Source organism: Ursus arctos, unplaced genomic scaffold (assembly GCF_023065955.2).
Source record: "Ursus arctos isolate Adak ecotype North America unplaced genomic scaffold, UrsArc2.0 scaffold_19, whole genome shotgun sequence".
NCBI classification, from domain to species: domain Eukaryota; kingdom Metazoa; phylum Chordata; class Mammalia; order Carnivora; family Ursidae; genus Ursus; species Ursus arctos.
In genome coordinates this window covers 45,218,052-45,237,076 of record NW_026622863.1, presented here as the reverse complement: position 1 = coordinate 45,237,076, position 19,025 = coordinate 45,218,052, and the positions used below count along the sequence as shown (strand labels likewise).

At 50.3% G+C, this 19,025-nt stretch overlaps 2 protein-coding genes across 5 annotated transcripts in view; one reads left to right on the top strand and one right to left on the bottom strand.

The window, feature by feature from the left end:
- Positions 1-92: 92 nt before the first annotated feature.
- Positions 93-18,529, bottom strand: SNRPA (small nuclear ribonucleoprotein polypeptide A). Of its 3 annotated transcripts, none has more exons than XM_044378108.3 (9): positions 18,399-18,529; positions 17,249-17,455; positions 17,012-17,101; positions 16,470-16,564; positions 13,077-13,249; positions 4,371-4,550; positions 2,310-2,483; positions 1,873-1,961; positions 93-474 (listed from the first exon to the last, which is right to left on the bottom strand). In XM_044378108.3, the coding sequence occupies exons 4-9, from the start codon at positions 16,540-16,542 to the stop codon at positions 315-317; spliced, it is 849 nt and encodes a 282-aa protein (XP_044234043.1). In that variant the 5' UTR covers positions 16,543-16,564; positions 17,012-17,101; positions 17,249-17,455; positions 18,399-18,529; the 3' UTR covers positions 93-314. The 3 variants fall into 3 exon arrangements, with proteins under 3 accessions (XP_044234043.1, XP_026338047.1, XP_026338049.1); XM_026482262.4 differs by lacking the exon at positions 18,399-18,529 and adding an exon at positions 18,248-18,332; XM_026482264.4 differs by lacking the exons at positions 17,012-17,101; positions 17,249-17,455; positions 18,399-18,529 and adding an exon at positions 16,733-16,943.
- Positions 17,441-19,025, top strand: part of ACTMAP (actin maturation protease) — a 6,251-nt gene continuing 4,666 nt past the window's right edge. Inside the window, exon 1 of one of the 2 annotated variants that reach the window (XM_026482259.4) lies at positions 17,441-18,386. In XM_026482259.4, coding sequence (XP_026338044.1) covers positions 18,079-18,386 — 308 coding nt within the window. In that variant the 5' untranslated portion in view covers positions 17,441-18,078. The remainder of the gene's footprint in view (positions 18,387-19,025) is intronic. The other variant, XR_008960144.1, reaches the window with a different exon arrangement.

The following is a 19,025-nucleotide window of genomic DNA, read 5'->3' as shown; positions in this document are numbered from 1 at the left end:
GCAAACCCCAACATGCTGAGGGGTCCCAACACCCTATTCTGAAGTGCAAGAAAAGGCGGCACAGAGGACAAGAAAATAAAAACGACAAATGGTTGTGAAAAACCAGACCTCAAAAACACCACTTTAATTCCGGCCTAACAGCGCCAGGTGCAATGTCTGGGGACAGACTCTGGGTACAATGCTGTGTGGCGACCACTCACTCACACACGGCTCTGAGAAGGCCCCCGAGGGGGACTTACCTTCAGGGGGCTGAGCCAAGGGGGAAAAGGGGTGGCCCCAGAACAGTGGGCAGGGGCAGGCAGGGGGAAAAGGTGCTACTTCTTGGCGAAGGAGATCTTCATGGCGTTGTTCTGCGTGATCTTGAAGCCCTGCAGTGCATCACGAGCAGCCCCCGCCTGGACCTCGTTGTCAAACTCCACAAAGGCGATGTCGTGCCGCCCGGGGACCAGGCGGACCTCCTTGAAGCCAGGGAACCTGAAAGATGGGAAGAGACCTCAGGGATCCAGACTCAGCATCTCCCCCAAATGCTCTGGCATCTAGAGCGTGGAGGCCAAAGATGCTAAGATCCTACAACGCACCCCAAATGCACCCAGTGCTAATTGGGGTAACCCCAACACAAGCCAAGTACACACAGGTATCATTTAAGGAAGTACCTCAACGGGAACACCTATGCCTATGCAACCACAACTCAGAACAAGAAACGGGACACATGGGGGCGCCTGGGTGGCTCAGTCGGTGAAGCGTCTGCCTTTGGCTCAGGTCATGATCTCAGGGTCCTGGGATCAATCTCCGCATTGGGCTCCCTGCTCAACAGGGAGCCTGCTTCTCTCTCTCCCTCTGCCCCTCCCCCTGCTTAGGCTCTCTCTCTCTCGGTCTCAAATAAAATCTTCAAAAAATAAAAAAAAATTAAAAATAATAGTAATAAAAAGAAACAGGACACTGCCCCCACCCCGTCCTTCCCCAGTCATAACCCACCCACCCCGTTCCAGAAATAAACACTACCTTGACTTTTTATGATCCGCTGTTTCTCTCATTTCCCCCTTCTCTTCCCTAACTTCCTTCCCCATCGGGCAACCATCCTCTTGCTTGCTGGGGACACTTTCTGCCGCTGTTCTTACAAAGTACGTATTGTTTTACAGAAGGATATACGTGTGATATTGTTTTTTCTGCCTTACGGAGTTTCTCAAAATTCCCTGTCGGCACTGTTACAAAGAACCATCCGCGCTGCTCTGTTCCTCCAACTGCCCCAGAGCAGGCCACGGCCAGTAGCACGTCTGACCTCTCTCCTTTGCCCGGGCCGCCTCCAACTCCCCACCGCCCGGAGGAATGAACCCCACACCTCTTGGGACTCGTCTTAAGAGGATCTTTAGGATACTAAGATTAGAAGCAGGGTCGTCAGGTGAGCACATACCCCCTCCTTTACTGAACAGTGAACAGTTACCCTACGCGATAGCCATACGGTTTACACCCCATTACCAGCACGTGAGGGTTCAATCATCCCCACCCCCCACCAATGCAGTTTGATTCTGTAGCTGATTTGGGCCTCGAGCCAGTGCTCGATGCCATCTCACTGTTACTTTATACGCACCTAGCATTTTTCTGATTTAGAGGCTGCAAAGATGAGGCCCAGGGACTCCCCCACCCCCGACAAAGGTGAGGAAGGTCCCGCGCTGCTATGCCCTAGGCTTGCCATTACCACACCTCCTCGGGCTGTGAGCCTGGCCTCCCACCTTTTAGGCCTCCAGTCACTGTCCTGCCTAAAATTCCTAAGCAGGCTCAGGGCTCCACCAGCAGAACTCTGAGGCCTGGCCCCATGGTGCCATCTCCTGGCCGTCGCCCTCTGGCCCCTGCCCAGCTACTGGCCCCACTTACTGGTTGAAAAGCATGGATAGCATGAGTTCGTTGGTCTCCTCGGGCAAGTTGGTGAGGAATAAGATGTGATTTGGTGGATTTTCTGAAAGCTGCAAGGAAGTGACAGAGCCCATGAGTCTAGTGGGGGACCTACTGCCTTCCTGTTTCCCACCCCCGCCCCACTTGAATTCTTTCTGGCCCCTTTACTTGACATCCCTGATGTTGCCTGTCTACACCGCCTTGCCCCCCCCACCAGAATACAGGCCACAGCGGGTGCTCCACAGAAGTTCACCGGGTCCGATAAAGTTCTGGTCGCCGCTCCAGCCTCACCCTGACCCTCCCAAGCTCCCCAGCAGACCTGTCAATCCCTCTCTGCCCCTACAACAGAACCCCCACTTGTCCCTTTTTATTCCCATGTTCTAGCTGTTTATGAGATCCCAGGGGAAAGAGACACTTACAGGCTGGGCAGGCGGCATCTGCCCCGGCATAAGCTGCTGTGGGGGCATGGCCCCTGGCGGGATCTGGCCAGGAGCCAGGCCTGGAGGAGGGATCATGCCAGGAGGCGGCATGTAGGGAGGCTGGCCAGGCATGTGGTGCATAATGCGGGGCGCTTGGGTCATCGGAGGCATGCCCTGCAGAGAGAGAGAGGGCAGGGCTGAGCGGGGTGGCTGACCCGCTGGAGGCAGAGAAGACCAGACAGTATCAGGAGACCTAGGGTGTGAATGACACAGGGAGAGAGCCCAAGGCACCCACGGAGACAAAGGTCACCCAAAGGAAAACGGATGGAGCAAAACTGACCCAGGCTCAAGGTGGACAGCAAACTAGAAACTTAAAAAAAAAATTTTAACATAGAAAAACTGGCCAATGTGATCCAACCGTTTATCAGTGTAGGAGTAAAAAAAAAAAAAAAAAAAAAAAGACTGGAAAAAAATCAAATGCTAACACCTATTAACAAAAGGAGTGGAAATAAACACTATGAAGAGCATGCTACGCTTTTCCTTCCAGAAACACACTTTAAGGGAGGAGAGAGAAAAACCGGACCTACAGAGAAAAGAGGAACAGACAGTGGAAGGCAGAGACGGACAGAGACGGGCAGGGCAGAGGCAGAGAGAAATGGGAGGCGTGGTGGGGAGGCGGGGAGAAGGGAGCTCTGGCGCCCACAGGCGCACAACTCATGCCTCCAGGGGAGACAGGATGGCCAGAGCGGGAACCACAGGACTCAAAGGTTGACAAAAAGCTGGGTGTGGAACAGGGGAGTAGGTAAGACCAGGGAGGCTGGGCAGGAACCCCGGCTCCGCTGCTGACGCCAGACAGAAAGTGAGCTGGCATTGGTGAAAGCCGGACAAATAGTGTGTGACTGGGCACAAAAGCCAACGTGGAGACCCAGAAGCAAGGAGTAGATGCAATTCATCTAGCTTTTCTGAAGTACTTCGTGCTTTCTCCGTGCTGCTTAGAAAACAGGATGTTTCTACTTCTCGGGCCCTCACAAAGGTCATGAAGAGATTTTCCTGTTTCCTTCTAGAAGCTTTATTGTTTTAGCTGCCACACTGAGGTCTACGATTCATCTCAAATTAACTTATATAGCGGAGTTAAGACTAATTCATTGCCTCATAGACATCCAATCCGTCCAGCATCATTTTTTAGCAAAAAAAAGAGAAAAATCCTTTCACCACTGGACTGCGGGTGGAGCCTTCACCCGCTGAGAAACCATGCCTGTGTGGACCTATTTCTGGACTCTCTTCTGCCACCTGGTCCATCTTCCTCCCCAACATCACATTATCTTGATGACTAGAGCGGGCCCCCCAGCTTCATTCTCCTCATCAACCTGGCCTTGCCTTTCCACACGCCTGTGGCAATGGGCCACTAATGTCCCCCAAATTCCTGCTGGCATTTTGATTGGAATTGTGTTGAGTGTTAGACCAATTTGGAGGACTGGCATCTTAACAAGTTTTGAGTCTCCCGTCCATTTGCTGAATTCACATCCCATTTCTCTCAGTGATGGTCTATATTTTTAGTGGGTGGTTTTTGCACACCTTTTGTTGGATTTAATCCTGAGCTATTTTTAAATCTGAAGTCTACTTGTTTGCTGCTAGCACAGAGGAATAAAACTGACTTCTTCCACACTGACCTTATCTCTGGCGAGCCTGCTAAATTAAATTCACTAATTAATCCAAAAAAGTTGGTTCGTGGCTTCCTCTGGATTTTCTGTATAGACATTAAGGCACAGACAACAAGATCAAGGTCAAGGGGAGAAAGAAACCAAGGAACGGAAACACAGAGAAAGAAAACTCCCAAAAAAGTCAGGCCAGCACAGAAGCATTTCCAAGTGCAGTCCATCACCCAAGTGCACAATCCCTCAGAGAGAGGCGTACAAGTTCTGAAAGGAAATGGAAAGGGAGGGGGCCAGAACCCCAAGGGCAGACCTTCTACCCCCCCCCCAACCCTGTGCCCACAGGCCAGGCCACAAGGCTAAGGCAGACCTGATGGGGAAAGAGCAGCATCTCTGGGCCCTGGCTTACCGGGACAGGCCCCTGGACAGCCCCCACCACGGGGGCAGCTGCCCCACCCTGCACGGCCTTCTTGGCTGCTGGGGTCTCCTGGCTCTTGGGCTTCCTCTTCTCCCGCTTGCGGTCCCGCTCCACGAAGGTGCCCTTCATCTTGGCAATGATATCCGAGTCAGTCTTGGCGTACTGAATGCGCTGCCAAACAGAGAGCGGAAGGGTGAAGAGCCTTCAAGGCCAAATTGCCTGGGTGCAAAACCAGACCTTCACCAGAAGCTCGGTAAGGTTACAGAAATCGCCTGGCCTTAACAACCTCATCTGTAAAATGGGGATTGTGGAGATTTCCTGACTGTTAAGGACTAAAGGAACTTAAGTGCTTGGAACAGTAGCTGGCACACTTACCGTGTTAGGTCAGTGGGTTGCTGGGATTTTGAGAAGATGGGACAGTTCTGAGCATCGGGCCAAAGGCAGAAGCCTAAGGAAACAAGGCCAGGACAGGAACACTATGTGGGGGGGGGGGGTCACACAAGAGTTTAGACCCCCAGGCTAAAGCTCATTCTCACCGATCTATGGAGAACCTCTACTCTGGGGGTACAGCAATGAGCCCATCAAATGCCCCTGCCCTCATGCTGTACTTGGCGAGAAAGATACAATGAAAAAGATGAAAAAGTGGCTGACTCAGAGCATGCAACTCTCAATCTCAGAGTTGTGAGTTCGAGCCCCGGGCTGGGCGTGGAGCCTACTTAAGAAAAAAAAAAGAAAAAGGTAAAAATCGAAAATTTCGGAATGTGGCTAAAAGAGGCCTCAGTGAAGGGGAGTTAAGATGGCAGAGGAGTAGGGGACCCCTTTTTCAGCCGGTCCCCTGAGTCGAGCTGGATAGGTACCAGACCAGCCTAAACAACCACGGAATCAGCCGGAGACACAGGAAGATACATCTGGATCTCTACAAATGAACATCTCCAGCGCTGAGTATTGAGGTACGAAGTGGGGAGCCGTGAAACAGCGCACAGATATCGGAAGATAAACGGAAAGGGGAGGGAGCCGCCGCGTTCGGGCGCCGGGAAGCGGCAGCCACCTGCACGGGGGAGCAGATGGACTCACGGACAGCACCGAGAGAGTGGGCGGACTGAGACCGGTGAGCCGGGAGCACGCGCCACCAGGCATCTCATGGAACACCGGAATCCCGGTGTGCTCACGGGATCCAGACTGAGACCGGGAGCTCCCGGAGCGCGCGCGGGGCGGCTGGCGGGCCACCTGCACGGAGGAGCGGGCGGACTCGCGGTCGGCACCCGCGAAACAGCAGACTGAGACCCTGAACCAGGTGCGCGCGCCACCAGGCTTCTCACGGAACTCCGGAATCCCGGTGTGCTCGCCGGGCATAGACTGAGACCCGGAGATCCGGGAGCGCGCGGGGCGGCTGGCGTTTGTAGAAACACAAAGGACAGAGACGCAGCGGCCCTGGAAGTGAGGGCAGGGACGCCGGGTGTAGGGCGCACATCCCGGGACGCTGCAGGGTTGAGCAGCACCAACAGTAACAGAGTTAAAGTGGCCAGAACATCAGTGGAGAACGGGCCGCAATCCCTCTGTTCTGTGACAATCCAGCCTCTGCTGCTCTGACTCTCAGAAGAGGCATAACAGACCGCCAGGGAAAGCCGCCAGAGAACAAAAGCCTGGAAATACCGGCTCAGAGAGTGCCCATCCCCAACCCCCCTCGCAGGGGACACGGAGACTCTACCCAAACAGGGTTGCCTGAGTATCAGCGCGGCAGGCCCCTCCCCCAGAATACAGAAGGCAGGCTGAAAAATCAAGAAGCCCACAACCCGGGCGCCTGGGTGGCGCAGTCATTGAGCGCCTGTCTTCGGCTTAGGGCGTGATCCCGGCGTTCTGGAAAGGAGTCCCTCATCGGGCTCCTCCGCTGGGAGCCTGCTTCTTCCTCTCCCACTCCCCTGCTTCTGTTCCCGTTCTTGCTGTCTGTCTCTCTCTCTCTCAGATAAATAAATAAATAAAATCTTTAAAGAAGAAGCCCACATCCCTAAGATCCCTATAAAACAAGGGGCACGGCCTGGGACCCAGTCAATAATTTGGGCTCTGGACAACCCCACAACCTCTCCTCATCAGAATGACAAGAAGGAGAAGCCCCCCCCAGCAAAGAAAAGACAGTGAGTCTGTGGCCTCTGCCACAGAAATAATGGATATGGATGTAACCAAATTATCAGAAATGGAATTCAGAGTAACGATGGTCAAAATGATGAGTAGACTTGAAAAAAGTATTAACGAAAAGGTTACTGAGAATATAGAATCCCTAAGGACAGAAATGAGAGCGAATCTGACAGAAATTAAAAATTCTATGAGCCAAATGCAGGCAAAACTAGAGGCTCTGACGGCCAGGGTCGCAGAAGCAGAGGAAAGGGTTAGTGAATTGGAGGATGGGTTAATAGAGGAAAAAACGAAAATAGAAGATGGTCTTAAAAAAATCCAAGCCCACGAATGTAGGTTACGGGAGATTACTGACTCAATGAAACGTTCCAATGTCAGAATCATTGGCATCCCTGAGGGGGTGGAGAAAAACAGAGGTCTAGAAGAGATATTTGAACAAATTGTAGCTGAAAACTTCCCTAATCTAGCGAGGGAAACAAACATTCGTGTCCAAGAGGCAGAGAGGACCGCTCCCAAACTCAACCACGACAAACCTACGCCACGTCACGTCATAGTGCAATTTGCAAATATTAGATGCAAGGATACAGTATTGAAAGCGGCCAGGGCAAAGAAATTTCTCACGTACCAAGGCAAAGGCATCAGAATTACGTCAGACCTGTCTACACAGACCTGGAATGAGAGAAAAGGTTGGGGGAGCATTTTTAAAGCTCTTTCAGAGAAAAACATGCAGCCAAGGATCCTTTATCCAGCAAGGCTGTCATTCAGAATTGATGGAGAAATAAAGACATTTCAGAATCGCCAGTCATTAACCAATTTCGTAACCACGAAATCAGCCCTACAGGAGATATTAAGGGGGGTTCTATAAAGGTAAAAAGGCCCCAAGAGTGATATACAAAAGAAAGTCACAACCGATACAAACAAAGACTACTGGCAACATGGCATCATTAAAATCGTATCTCTCAGTTCTTAGCGCTAATGTAAATGGTTTGAACGCTTCCATAAAACGCCACAGGGTTGCAGATTGGATAAAAAGAAATGACCCATCCATTTGCTGTCTACAAGAGACTCATCTCGAACCCAAAGATGCATTCAGACTGAGAGTAAGGGGATGGAGTACCATCTTTCATGCAAATGGACCTCAAAAGAAAGCTGGGGTAGCAATTCTCATATCAGATAAATTGGATTTTAAACTACAGACTATAGTTAGAGACGCAGAAGGGCACTATATTATTCTTAAAGGAAGTATTCAACAAGTGGATATGACAATTATAAATATATATGCCCCCAACAGGGGAGCAGCAAGATACACAAGCCAACTCTTAACCAGAATAAAGAGACATATAGATAAAAATACATTAATAGTAGGGGACCTCAACACTCCACTATCAGAAATAGACAGAACACCCTGGCAAAAACTAAGCAAAGAATCAAAGGCTTTGAATGCCATACTCGACGAGTTGGACCTCATAGATATATATAGAACACTACACCCCAGAACCAAAGAATACTCATTCTATTCTAATGCCCATGGAACATTCTCAAGAATAGACCATGTTCTGGGACACAAAACAGGTCTCAACCGATACCAAAAGATTGAAATTATCCCCTGCATATTCTCAGACCACAACGCTCTCAAATTGGAACTCAACCACAAGGAAAAATTTGGAAGAAACTCAAACACTTGGAGACTAAGAACCATCCTGCTCAGGAATGACTCGATAAACCAGGAAATCAAAAATCAAATTAAACAATTTATGGAGACCAATGAGAATGAAAATACAACAGTCCAAAACCTATGGGATACTGCAAAGGCAGTCCTAAGGGGGAAATACATAGCCATCCAAGCCTCACTCAAAAGAATAGAAAAATCTAAAATGCAGTTTTTATATTCTCACCTCAAGAAGCTGGAACAGCAACAGAGGGACAGGCCTAATCCACACACGAGGAAGCAGCTGACCAAAATTAAAGCAGAAATCAATCAAGCAGAAACCAGAAGTACAGTAGAGCAGATCAACAGGACTAGAAGCTGGTTCTTTGAGAATCAATAAAATTGACAGACCACTGGCAAGACTTATCCAAAAGAAAAGAGAAAGGACCCAGATTATTAAAATTATGAATGAAAAAGGAGAGGTCACGACGAACACCACTGAAATTGGAAGGATTATTAGAAATTTTTATCAACAGCTATATGCCAATAAACTAAGCAATCTGGAAGAGATGGAATCCTTCCTGGAAACCTATAAACTACCAAGATTGAAACAGGAAGAAATTGATTTCTTAAACAGGCCAATTAATTATGAAGAAATTGAGTCAGTGATAAACAACCTTCCAAATAACAAAACTCCAGGCCCGGACGGTTTTCCTGGGGAATTCTACCAAACATTCAAAGAAGAAATAATACCTATTCTCCTAAAGCTATTTCAAAAAATAGAAACAGAAGGAAAGCTACCAAACTCATTCTATGAGGCCAATATTACCTTGATCCCCAAACCAGGCAAAGACCCCCTCAAAAAGGAGAATTACAGACCGATTTCCCTAAAGAATATGGATGCCAAAATCCTCAACAAGATACTTGCTAATAGAATCCAACATTACATTAAAAGGATTATCCATCATGATCAAGTGGGATTCATACCTCGGATGCAAGCGTGGTTCAATATTCGCAAATCAATCAGCGTGATACATCATATCAACAAGAAAAGACTCAGGAACCATATGATCCTCTCAACTGATGCAGAAAAAGCATTTGACAAAATACAGCATCCTTTCCTGATTAAAACCCTTCAGAGTGTAGGAATAGAGGGTACATTTCTCAATCTCATAAAAGCCATCTATGAAAAGCCTACTGCAAATATTATTCTCAATGGGGAAAAGCTGGAAGCCTTTCCCTTAAGATCAGGAACTCGACAAGGATGCCCACTCTCGCCACTATTATTCAACATAGTACTAAAAGTCCTTGAAACAGCAATCAGATGACAAAAAGGGATCAAAGGTATTCAAATCGGCAAAGAAGAAGTCAAAATGTCTCTCTTCGCAGATGACATGATACTCTATATGGAAAACCCAAAAGAAGCCACTCCCAAACTATTAGAAGTTATAGAGCAATTCAGTAACGTGGCGGGATACAAAATCAATGCTCAGAAATCAGTTGCATTTCTATACACGAATAACGAGACCGAAGAAAGAGAAATTAGGGAATCCATCCCATTTACAATAGCACCAAAAACCATACGTTACCTTGGAATTAACTTAACCAGAGACGTAAAGGACCTATATTCTAGAAACTATAAATCACTCTTGAAAGACATTGAGGAAGACATAAAAAGATGGAAAGATATTCCATGCTCATGGATCGGAAGAATTAACATAGTTAAAATGTCCGTGCTACCCAGAGCAATCTACACTTTCAATGCTATCCCGATCAAAATACCGAGGACATTTTTCAAAGAACTGGAACAAATAGTCCTTAAATTTGTATGGAACCAGAAAAGGCCCCGAATCTCCAAGGAACTGCTGAAAAGGAAAAACAAAGCTGGGGGCATCACAATGTCGGATTTCGAGCTGTACTACAAAGCTGTGATCACAAAGACAGCATGGTACTGGCACAAAAACAGACACATAGACCAATGGAACAGAATAGAGAACCCAGAAATGGACCCTCGACTCTTTGGGCAACTAATATTTGATAAAGCAGGAAAAAACATCCGGTGGGAAAAAGACAGTCTCTTCAATAAATGGTGCTGGGAAAATTGGACAGCTACATGCAAAAGAATGAAACTTGACCACTATCTCACACCATACACAAAAATAAACTCCAAATGGATGAAAGACCTCGAAGTGAGACAGGAATCCATCAAAATTCTAGAGGAGAACATAGGCAGCAACCTCTACGACATTGGCCAAAGCAACCTTTTTCATGATACATCCCCAAAGGCAAGAGAAACAAAAGAGAAAATGAATTTATGGGACTTCATCAAGATTAAAAGTTTCTGCACAGCCAAGGGAACAGTCAGAAAAACTAAGAGGCAGCCCACGGAATGGGAGAAGATATTTGCAAATGACACTACAGATAAAGGACTGGTATCCAAGATCTACAAAGAACTTCTCAAACTCAATACACGAGAAACAAATAAACAAATCAAAAAATGGGCAGAAGATATGAACAGACACTTTTCCAATGAAGACATACAAATGGCTAACAGACACATGAAAAAATGTTCAAAATCATTAGCCATCAAGGAAATTCAAATCAAAACCACACTGAGATACCACCTTACGCCAGTTAGAATGGCAAAAATTGACAAGGCAAGAAACAATAATTGTTGGAGAGCATGTGGAGAAAGGGGATCCCTCCTACCTTGTTGGTGGGAATGTAAGTTGGTACAGCCACTCTGGAAAACAGTGTGGAGGTCCCTTAAAAAGTTAAAAATTGAGCTACCCTATGACCCAGCCATTGCACTACTGGGTGTTTACCCCAAAGATACAGATGTAGTAAAGAGAAGGGCCATATGCACCCCAATGTTCATAGCAGCAATGTCCACAATAGCTAAATCGTGGAAGGAGCCAAGATGCCCTTCAACAGACGACTGGATTAAGAAGCTGTGGTCCATATATACAATGGAATATTACTCAGCTATCAGAAAGAACGAGTTCTCAACATTTGCTGCAACATGGACGGTGCTGGAGGAGATAATGCTAAGTGAAATAAGTCAAGCAGAGAAAGACAACTATCATATGATTTCTCTCATCTATGGAACATAAGAACTAGGATGATCAGTAGGGGAAGAAAGGGATAAAGAAAGGGAGGGTAATCAGAAGGGGGAATGAAACATGAGAGACTATGGACTATGAGAAACAAACTGAAGGCCTCAGAGGGGAGGGGGGTGGGGGAATGGGATAGACCGGTGATGGGTAGTAAGGAGGGCACGTATTGCATGGTGCACTGGGTGTTATACGCAACTAATGAATCATCGAGCCTTACATCAGAAACCGGGGATGTACTGTATGGTGACTAACATAATATAATAAAAAACCATTAAAAAAAAATAATGAGGACATACAAAAAAAAATAAATAAAAGAGGCCTCAGTGAAGTGACACTGGTGTAGAGACAGAAAGAGAGAGGGAGGGAGATCTAGGAAAAGAGCGTTCTAGCAAAGGAAATGGTAGACAAGGTATGCAGCATGTTCAAGTTCAACGGGGTGGGGAGGGGGGAGACAAGATCACAGAGGCAACGAGCGACTCTGGAGGCTGTGCTGAAACTTGGGGTTTTTCTCCTGAGAAAGCTGGGAGCCACGGAGTGTCCTAAGCAGGAAGCGAGGAGATTTCACTGGTGTGCTGGAAGCAGCACTGGAGCCACGCAGGGAGAAGAGCCTGTGGGGAGCAGGGGTCCAAGCAGAGACCAGCATTGCCACAGGGGAGGACAGCCACAGGGCAGCATGGTGGTTCCGAAGGCAGGCTTGACAGACACCCTGATGGAACTCGCTCCTGCTTGAGTGTTTGAAATGGTCTGAGCGGTGATCTGGGGAACAGATCTGGTCTTTATACTTCAAGAGCTAATTCCCAGCTGCTCCAGAAAGTCATGGAAGATGCGCAAGGTTGGGGTTCACACCCAGAGGCGACAGCAGGCAAATCAGTACACTCTCCACATGGAAGGGAGGGTTCCAGGCTACCCCATGGCTCCCGGGGCCCACTGTCTTCCACAGGAGGTGACCCGCCTGGGACCTGGACATACCAGCACTTGCTGTTCCCTCCCCAGGGGAGTTGGTTCAAGGAGGCATATTCCCATCAGGTGAAACTCAACTGACAGAGGGATAAGGGAAAAGGCCCCAAGAATCAAAGATGGCTGCCAGTGATGGGGCAGGAATGCTAGTTCAGGGAGGGCACTTTAAGCCATTCCCCACCTCCCAGAATGCACCCACCCTGGCTGTCCACTTGGTCTCTTGAACCCCTGCAACCCACCCGTTTCTACCCATTCATGGCCCCTGCCCTGGTCCTGCCCCGAACTCTCACACCTTGGGAGCCCTACCCAGCCTTGCCTAACCTCCCACCTCTAATCCACTCTCCCCAACAGCCAGTCACCTCCCTAAACCCTTCCATGGCTCCCCAGCATCCCCACCCCACGCTCACCCTTCGCTCCAGCCAAACCAACTTGACCTACTTCCTCAACTACAAATGCTCCCGGTTACCTAACACTTTTTCCCCCAGCTTCCCCAGCTAGTCCTTCTCCTTTGAGCCTCACATCCAGAAAGCCTTCCCTGAGCCCTGGGTGAGGTGTCTCCCCCAAGCTCCCCCAAGCTCCCCCAAGCTCTGTGCACTTCCCCTATCCCAGCCCTGACCCCTCTGGGTCGTCACCATCTAGGGTCTGAAAGGGCAGGGCTGGGGGCTCCCTCGGTCACTGGGTGTCCCCACCCTACGCCCTAATACAAAGAGCAGTGAAGGCTGACAAACAGCCAGACAGACTCCCAACTTTAGGGGACCGGACTACAGGTGACAGGAGGTCCAGACCCACCCCATCTGCCACAGCACTCTACAGCACACGCACACCCTCCACAGCCACAGCGCTCACCATGGGCTTGTCGTAGAAGGGGAAACCCTGCATGGAGCGCAGGGCGTTGGTGGCGCTGCTGACCTCCTTGAAGATGACAAAGGCCTGACCCCTCATCTTCAGGCTCCGGGAAACCAGGATATCCAGGATCTGGCCAAACTGGGAGAAGATGGCGTAGAGGGACTTCTTCAGCTCTGCAGGGGGAAGAAGGGAAGGCCTGTGGGTGACTGGAGGTCTTGGTACCTTGTCCTGGGGTCTGAGTTCCTTTTTCAGAGCCTAGTGAGGCCCAGCAATCCCTCAAGGGCCAGCAATCCCAGAAGCAGCCAAGAACCACTGGGGTGGGTTGTGGGGGCGCCTCTGAGAGCACGGAGGATACCGGTACCTGCCCACCCCCCCCAACCCCCGTGCTGCTGGATGAAGAACAGGAGGCCCACATAAAAAAGGGCCCATGACGAATGCTCGATAAATGTGAGCATGCTTTTCCCTGTCACTAGCACCTTGACCCGTGCCTGTGTGAGGTGGCCCTGGCCACCTTCTCCAACTTGGTCTCCCCACACTCCACCCCACTCCCTATCTCCAGTCACACTGGCCTCACAGCCCTTTCCCAGGCCAGTATGAAGATGTTGCCTCAGGACCTTTGCCCTGGCTGCTGCCTCCACCACAAGGACCTTTCTCCTGATGGGTACAAAGCTGCCTCCTTCTAGTCAACCAGGTCTCAGGCAAAGTGTTCCCACTTCAGAGACCTCCCCCGACCATCCTGTCTTAATAAAGGTGCCCTGTAGTCACTCTCCCGTCTCCTCGTACCCTACTTGCTTTTCCTTTGCGGTATTTCCCGCCTCCTGACATCACATCTGCTTACTTGTTTTAGCCATCCTCACCTACAAGCCCCTCCAATTTGCTTACTGCAGTGGCCCCAGGCTGAGCGCAGACTCCAGCACCACGCTCCTCCAAAAACACTTGCATGAATAACGATAACATTAAATGTTTTATGGAAAAAACTTCACTTAATTCTCACAATCACTTCGTGAGAGAGCAACCAGAACGGTCTCAATTTTACTAACAGGGAAATGGGCTCTCGGAGGATTTGTCACTGGCTCAGAGTGTCCTGAAGGTACCGGGGAGAAGCTACAGAGCGGGGACCTGAATCGGGACCCAAGTCCACCTGAACCCCATGCCACCGTATCTCACTGACAAACTACCACACCTGACAGGAAAAAATACCAATCTTATGCAAAGAAGGCATCTGAGGGACACCTGGGTGGCTCAGTCGGTTGGGCGTCTGCCTTTGGCTAGGGTCATGATCCCAGGGTCCCAGGATTGATTCCTGCATGGAGCTCCTTGCTCAGCGGGGAGTCTGCTTCTCCCTCTGCTGCTCCCCCTGCTTGTGCTCTCTGACAAATAAATAAAATCCTTAAAACAAAAAACAAAAAACCAAAGGAAGCATGTGAGCTGAAGACACCTGCTGAAAGACTATGTGAGGGAAGAAAAGAAAATAGTGGAGTAAATAGGGAAGCAAAGGCATTTTGGGAAAATTCATCAAAAATTCTCCTGATGCCATTTCTGGTGTTTCTCTCTACCCCCACGAACCCAGTTTGGGCCTCGGTCATTCCCCCGGACTCTGGGCCTCTCTCCCTTCTCCCCTCTTGCCCACTCAAGTTCACCCTCCATGCGTCACCCTCACACCAGTCTGTGTCCCTGGCCTGGCTCACTGATGGCCTCAGGACAAAGTCTAACGGCCCACCTGCCCACAAGATCCCGTGAACCATCTCTGCTCATTGGAAGGCATAGAGGGACTGCGACACAAGCCTCACACACAAAACTACTTGTCGTTTCCAAAATGGCTCGGGCTCTCTTTGGCCGCCAGACATCTGCACATGTTGGTCCAGGCTCGGAACACTCTTCTCCCTCATCACAACACACACACCGCTTCCTCTACCTGGAAAGCTTCTCTGAAATATCTAGTCTTCTATGAGAGGGAACAAACCCCTCTGTCAGGGGTGCCCCATCCCAGTCCTGGCCACTCTGCTTGTGCTTCCCTGATCACGGCCCTGGCTACTCTGGGCTACCACTGTCTGAAAGCAGGTCTGCCCTCCCCACAGGACTGTGGCTCCATGAAAGCAGGGCCATGGGGCGCCTGGGTAGCTCAGTCGTTAAGCGTCTGCCTTAGGCCCAAGGCGTGATCCCGGGGTCCTGGGATGGAGTTCCACATTGGGCTCCTCCACTGGGAGCCTGCTTCTTCCTCTCCCACTCCCCCTGCTTGTGTTCCCTCTCTCGATGGCTGTCTCTATCTCTGTCAAATAAATAAATAAAATCGTAAAAAAAAAAAAAAAAAAGAAAGAAAGATAAAAAGCAAGCAAGCAAGCAGGGCCAGGACTCTGTCTCCAGTGTTTCCCCAGCATCACAGAGTACTGGATGGGCATGATACTCTCAAAACACATACGGGATTTACGTGGCTTGTCTGGTTTTCTGCAATAGTAACTTTATTGGTAACCTCAAACTTAATCCCAGCAAACTCCTTTGGTTCTACCCGAGAATTTTCTTAAGGAGATAATATGAAGTAAATTTTATCCAGCCCCTAGTAACAACCGGATACCATAAAAGGAAGGACCGCATGGATGTTTGGCTATGTAATCCATATAACATCCATGCAAAGAAAGTATTCGAGCTTTACTCAATTTTCAAATATAGAAAACGAAATTCAATAAAAGTGATGAAGAAAATGGAAAAATACGTCCAATGTCAAGAATCGAGTTCTTAAGTCGAATTCCACACTGGTGGCCTCAACCACGTTACCTTGCTGTGTGACCCTGGGCAAGTCACATCACTGGAGTCTGGTTCTTAATCTGAGAAAGAGGAGTAACAGCTCCTTCCTGAAGGATTGTTGTGCAAATTTAATGCAGTAAAGAGGTACGAATCAGTACCTGATGATGGTGTTAGCCATCTTACCATTATTTCATTTTCTTTTTGAAATCAAACACCTCCATCGTGGGCTGGTCACTGAAAACATCGCGGTGACCAAGACCGTCCCAGCGCTCACCCTCAAGAAGCTCACAGACCAGCACAGACAACCCCATTAACAGCCCAGAACAATGAGGGCTTGAGTGGAACATGTCCAGGGCCTATGGGAAGTCAGAAGCAGGCACCTGAGGGGAAAGAGGACGCCAAAGGCCTCTGGGAGGAGTCCTATGAGCTGAAACCTTGAAGGATGAACAACAGTGACCAGGCTAATGGCCAGAGTGTAAGATGGACTGGAGGTGCGTTAAAGACACAGGAAGCAGCGTGTACAAAGGCTGAAGGATTAACTCTGACAGTTTGGCTGGAGAAAGCGAAGGAGGAAAAGTGAATGCGGGGGGATGGAAAAGGGGGCCGGCTCCTGCGAGGTAACCTGGAGTCTGGACTATCCCCAGAACTCACCATCCTTCTTGATCTTCTCGTTGAGGTTGTTGATATAAATAGTGTGGTTGGGGCGGGTCTCGGGAACTGCCATGGAGAGAGGTGCCGAGGTAGAGCTGAAAGAAGGAAAAAAGGTAACTTCAGTCCTGGGTTTCTCCAAATTCTTTGCTCCAAAGCGGGCTTCACGGGCTGCTCAGGGATCTTCCTTCCAGGAGGAACTCAAGAGAGGCGGGAAGGAGGCACAGCTTGGAAAAAAAGCGAAAGCAGGACACTTGCTTCCTCACCCCGCGTGGTAGAGGGAAACGTCCAGAGGTTTACTATGAGTCCCAAGATGCTCTACGCGGAGCGCCCTAAGTGACGAATCCCATTGGCCCACGAGCTCAAAGGGCGGCCCAGGAGAAAAAACCCGGATGTATGAGCCAGTTAAAGAAAGACACGACTCTGATTCGCCCTAACCTCGCGCAGCGGGAAGATAGTTTCCCCACACGAGGCGCAACAAGGCCCAGGCGGCAAGCGCTCCGGTCGCCCGGCGTCGACGGCCGCCGTTGCCTGAGATTACTCACCAACAGAGCCGCAGCTCCAGCAAGTGTCGCCTCCTACGTTTCTGAGAGCAGACTACAAAAGCTTCCTCTCCTGGTCCCGCCTTTGTCTTTCTGCAAACCAATCCCGCGCGGAAACTCAGTACCTTGACAAATCAGAGTCAGTCTCGCCCCTGGGCCCAAATCTTGCCAATCAAAACGACATTTGGGTTCCCGCCTCGGCAGAAAACCCCGCCCAACCCGGCCCGATGCTCTACGGACCAGTCAGCGAAGGCCACGCCTCCTCACGCGCTTCCTCCCAATGGAGAAGCCGCTCAAGCTTCGGTCTCTTCCGGGGCGGTCCTTTGAAAGCCTCTTCTACCGGCCACGGCCCCGGCTTCTCTTGTCACGTGACGCGATAGGGGCGGACACGAGTCGCGAGTCCCGTCACGTGATGGGGGGAAAATGTGTGCTGCGGCCGCCATTTTGCTGGAAGGGGAGGCGCGTTTTACTTTCAGGCTGCGTTACTTAACTTGCCTGTATCGCGGCTCTCAGCCTCCTCCGATCTCTGAGCCTTCCCCAACCTACAGGACTTTTCCTTTTGCGCTCTGATTCTAGGACCTTCTCCACGACTAAGCCATTCTCCCTGCCAGGTGCCCTTTTGATCTCCTGACCTCTGATTCAAAGTTCAGCTCCAAGGTTCGGAACTAGGGCCTGGGATGTGAGGGGTTACAGAGCCTAAATTCCCTGGTCTTTAGCCCTCGGCCCCCCAGATCCCACCCTTTGGGCACCCCACCCTAGATCCAAGCCTTCATTTTCCCAAATCTGACTCCGGAGTTTCCAAACCTCGGCTCGGATAATAAAGTAACTTAAGTTCCCCTCCTGGAGCCTTGCAGCCCAGCCCCAAACCACAAATCTAGTTCCGGCTGAAGGACCCGCCCTGTTAACTCCCTGCTTCCGTGGTTCCAGGTGTCAGTCCTGGTCTTTGAGGCCCACTACTCAGCACGCAAGTTCTGGAACTCCGCGCTAAAACCTTCAGAACGTCCATCCCCGCGACTAACTCATTTTAGACATTCTTGACCTTCCAGCACTTGAATGCCATAGACCCCAAAATGAGTTCTTCTTGCTCTCCTCCCGTCGAGTCCCCAGCCCCTCCACAAACCCCTGTTCCCCAAGCCCCTATCACTCCAGTTCCTCTACCCCCAAACACCCCTAATTTAGCTTTTCCACCTCCCGCAAGTCTCCAGGCCCCTATTCCCCCACCCCCACCGCCGCCTCCACCTCCTGTCAGGGGACTGGCTCCCCCTCATGTGTTCGGCCTAGAGAAGAGCCAGCTCCTGAAGGAGGCCTTAGAGAAGGCCGGCCCAGTCCCCAGGAGCAGAGATGATGTGAAGAGACTCCTGAAGCTGCACAAGGACCGGTAGGGTCTCACCGAACCACCTGGCCCCAGGTCACTTGAGCTGTCTCCTCTTGGGGTTTCCCATTTCCTCAAGGTCAGAGAGCCTGAGTGCCTCAGCTCCCTACTTAGACCCAGTCAGGGTGTGCCTGCACCAGAGAGAGATCCTGCCCTCACAGGCACCTAGTCCAGTGGCAGAGGCAGAGCCCTCCCTCACCAGGGACAGCCCCGAGTGGTCAGAGCTGTAATGAGGGAGCACTGAGGGCGGGCCTGGCTGAGCTGGGAGTTAGTGGGGCCTGAGAGCTGCCCTGGGTGTGATGAGGACAGTAAACAGCCTGTGCAGGGCGCAGGCTGAAACGAAGAGGTGTTCTTTTCAGGAATCTGCAAATATTTCTTTAACAGGACGGGGGGAGGTGGTATAAACATGGGATTTCACAGGTTGGACGGGGGCCAGATCACACAGGGCATGGGCGCCACATGGAGGGAGGTGGACTATCCTGAGGACCCTGGCAAGCTGTGGCAGGGCTGTTCACGGGGAGGGAGGCTACCTGTGGGCCCAGAGGTGGTGAGACAGTCGGGGGGTCCAGGAGGAAGCTGGGGCACCCAGAGACCCAGGTGGGAGGGAGCTAGGCCCCAGACTCACGGAAGAAACTTCCAGCGCTC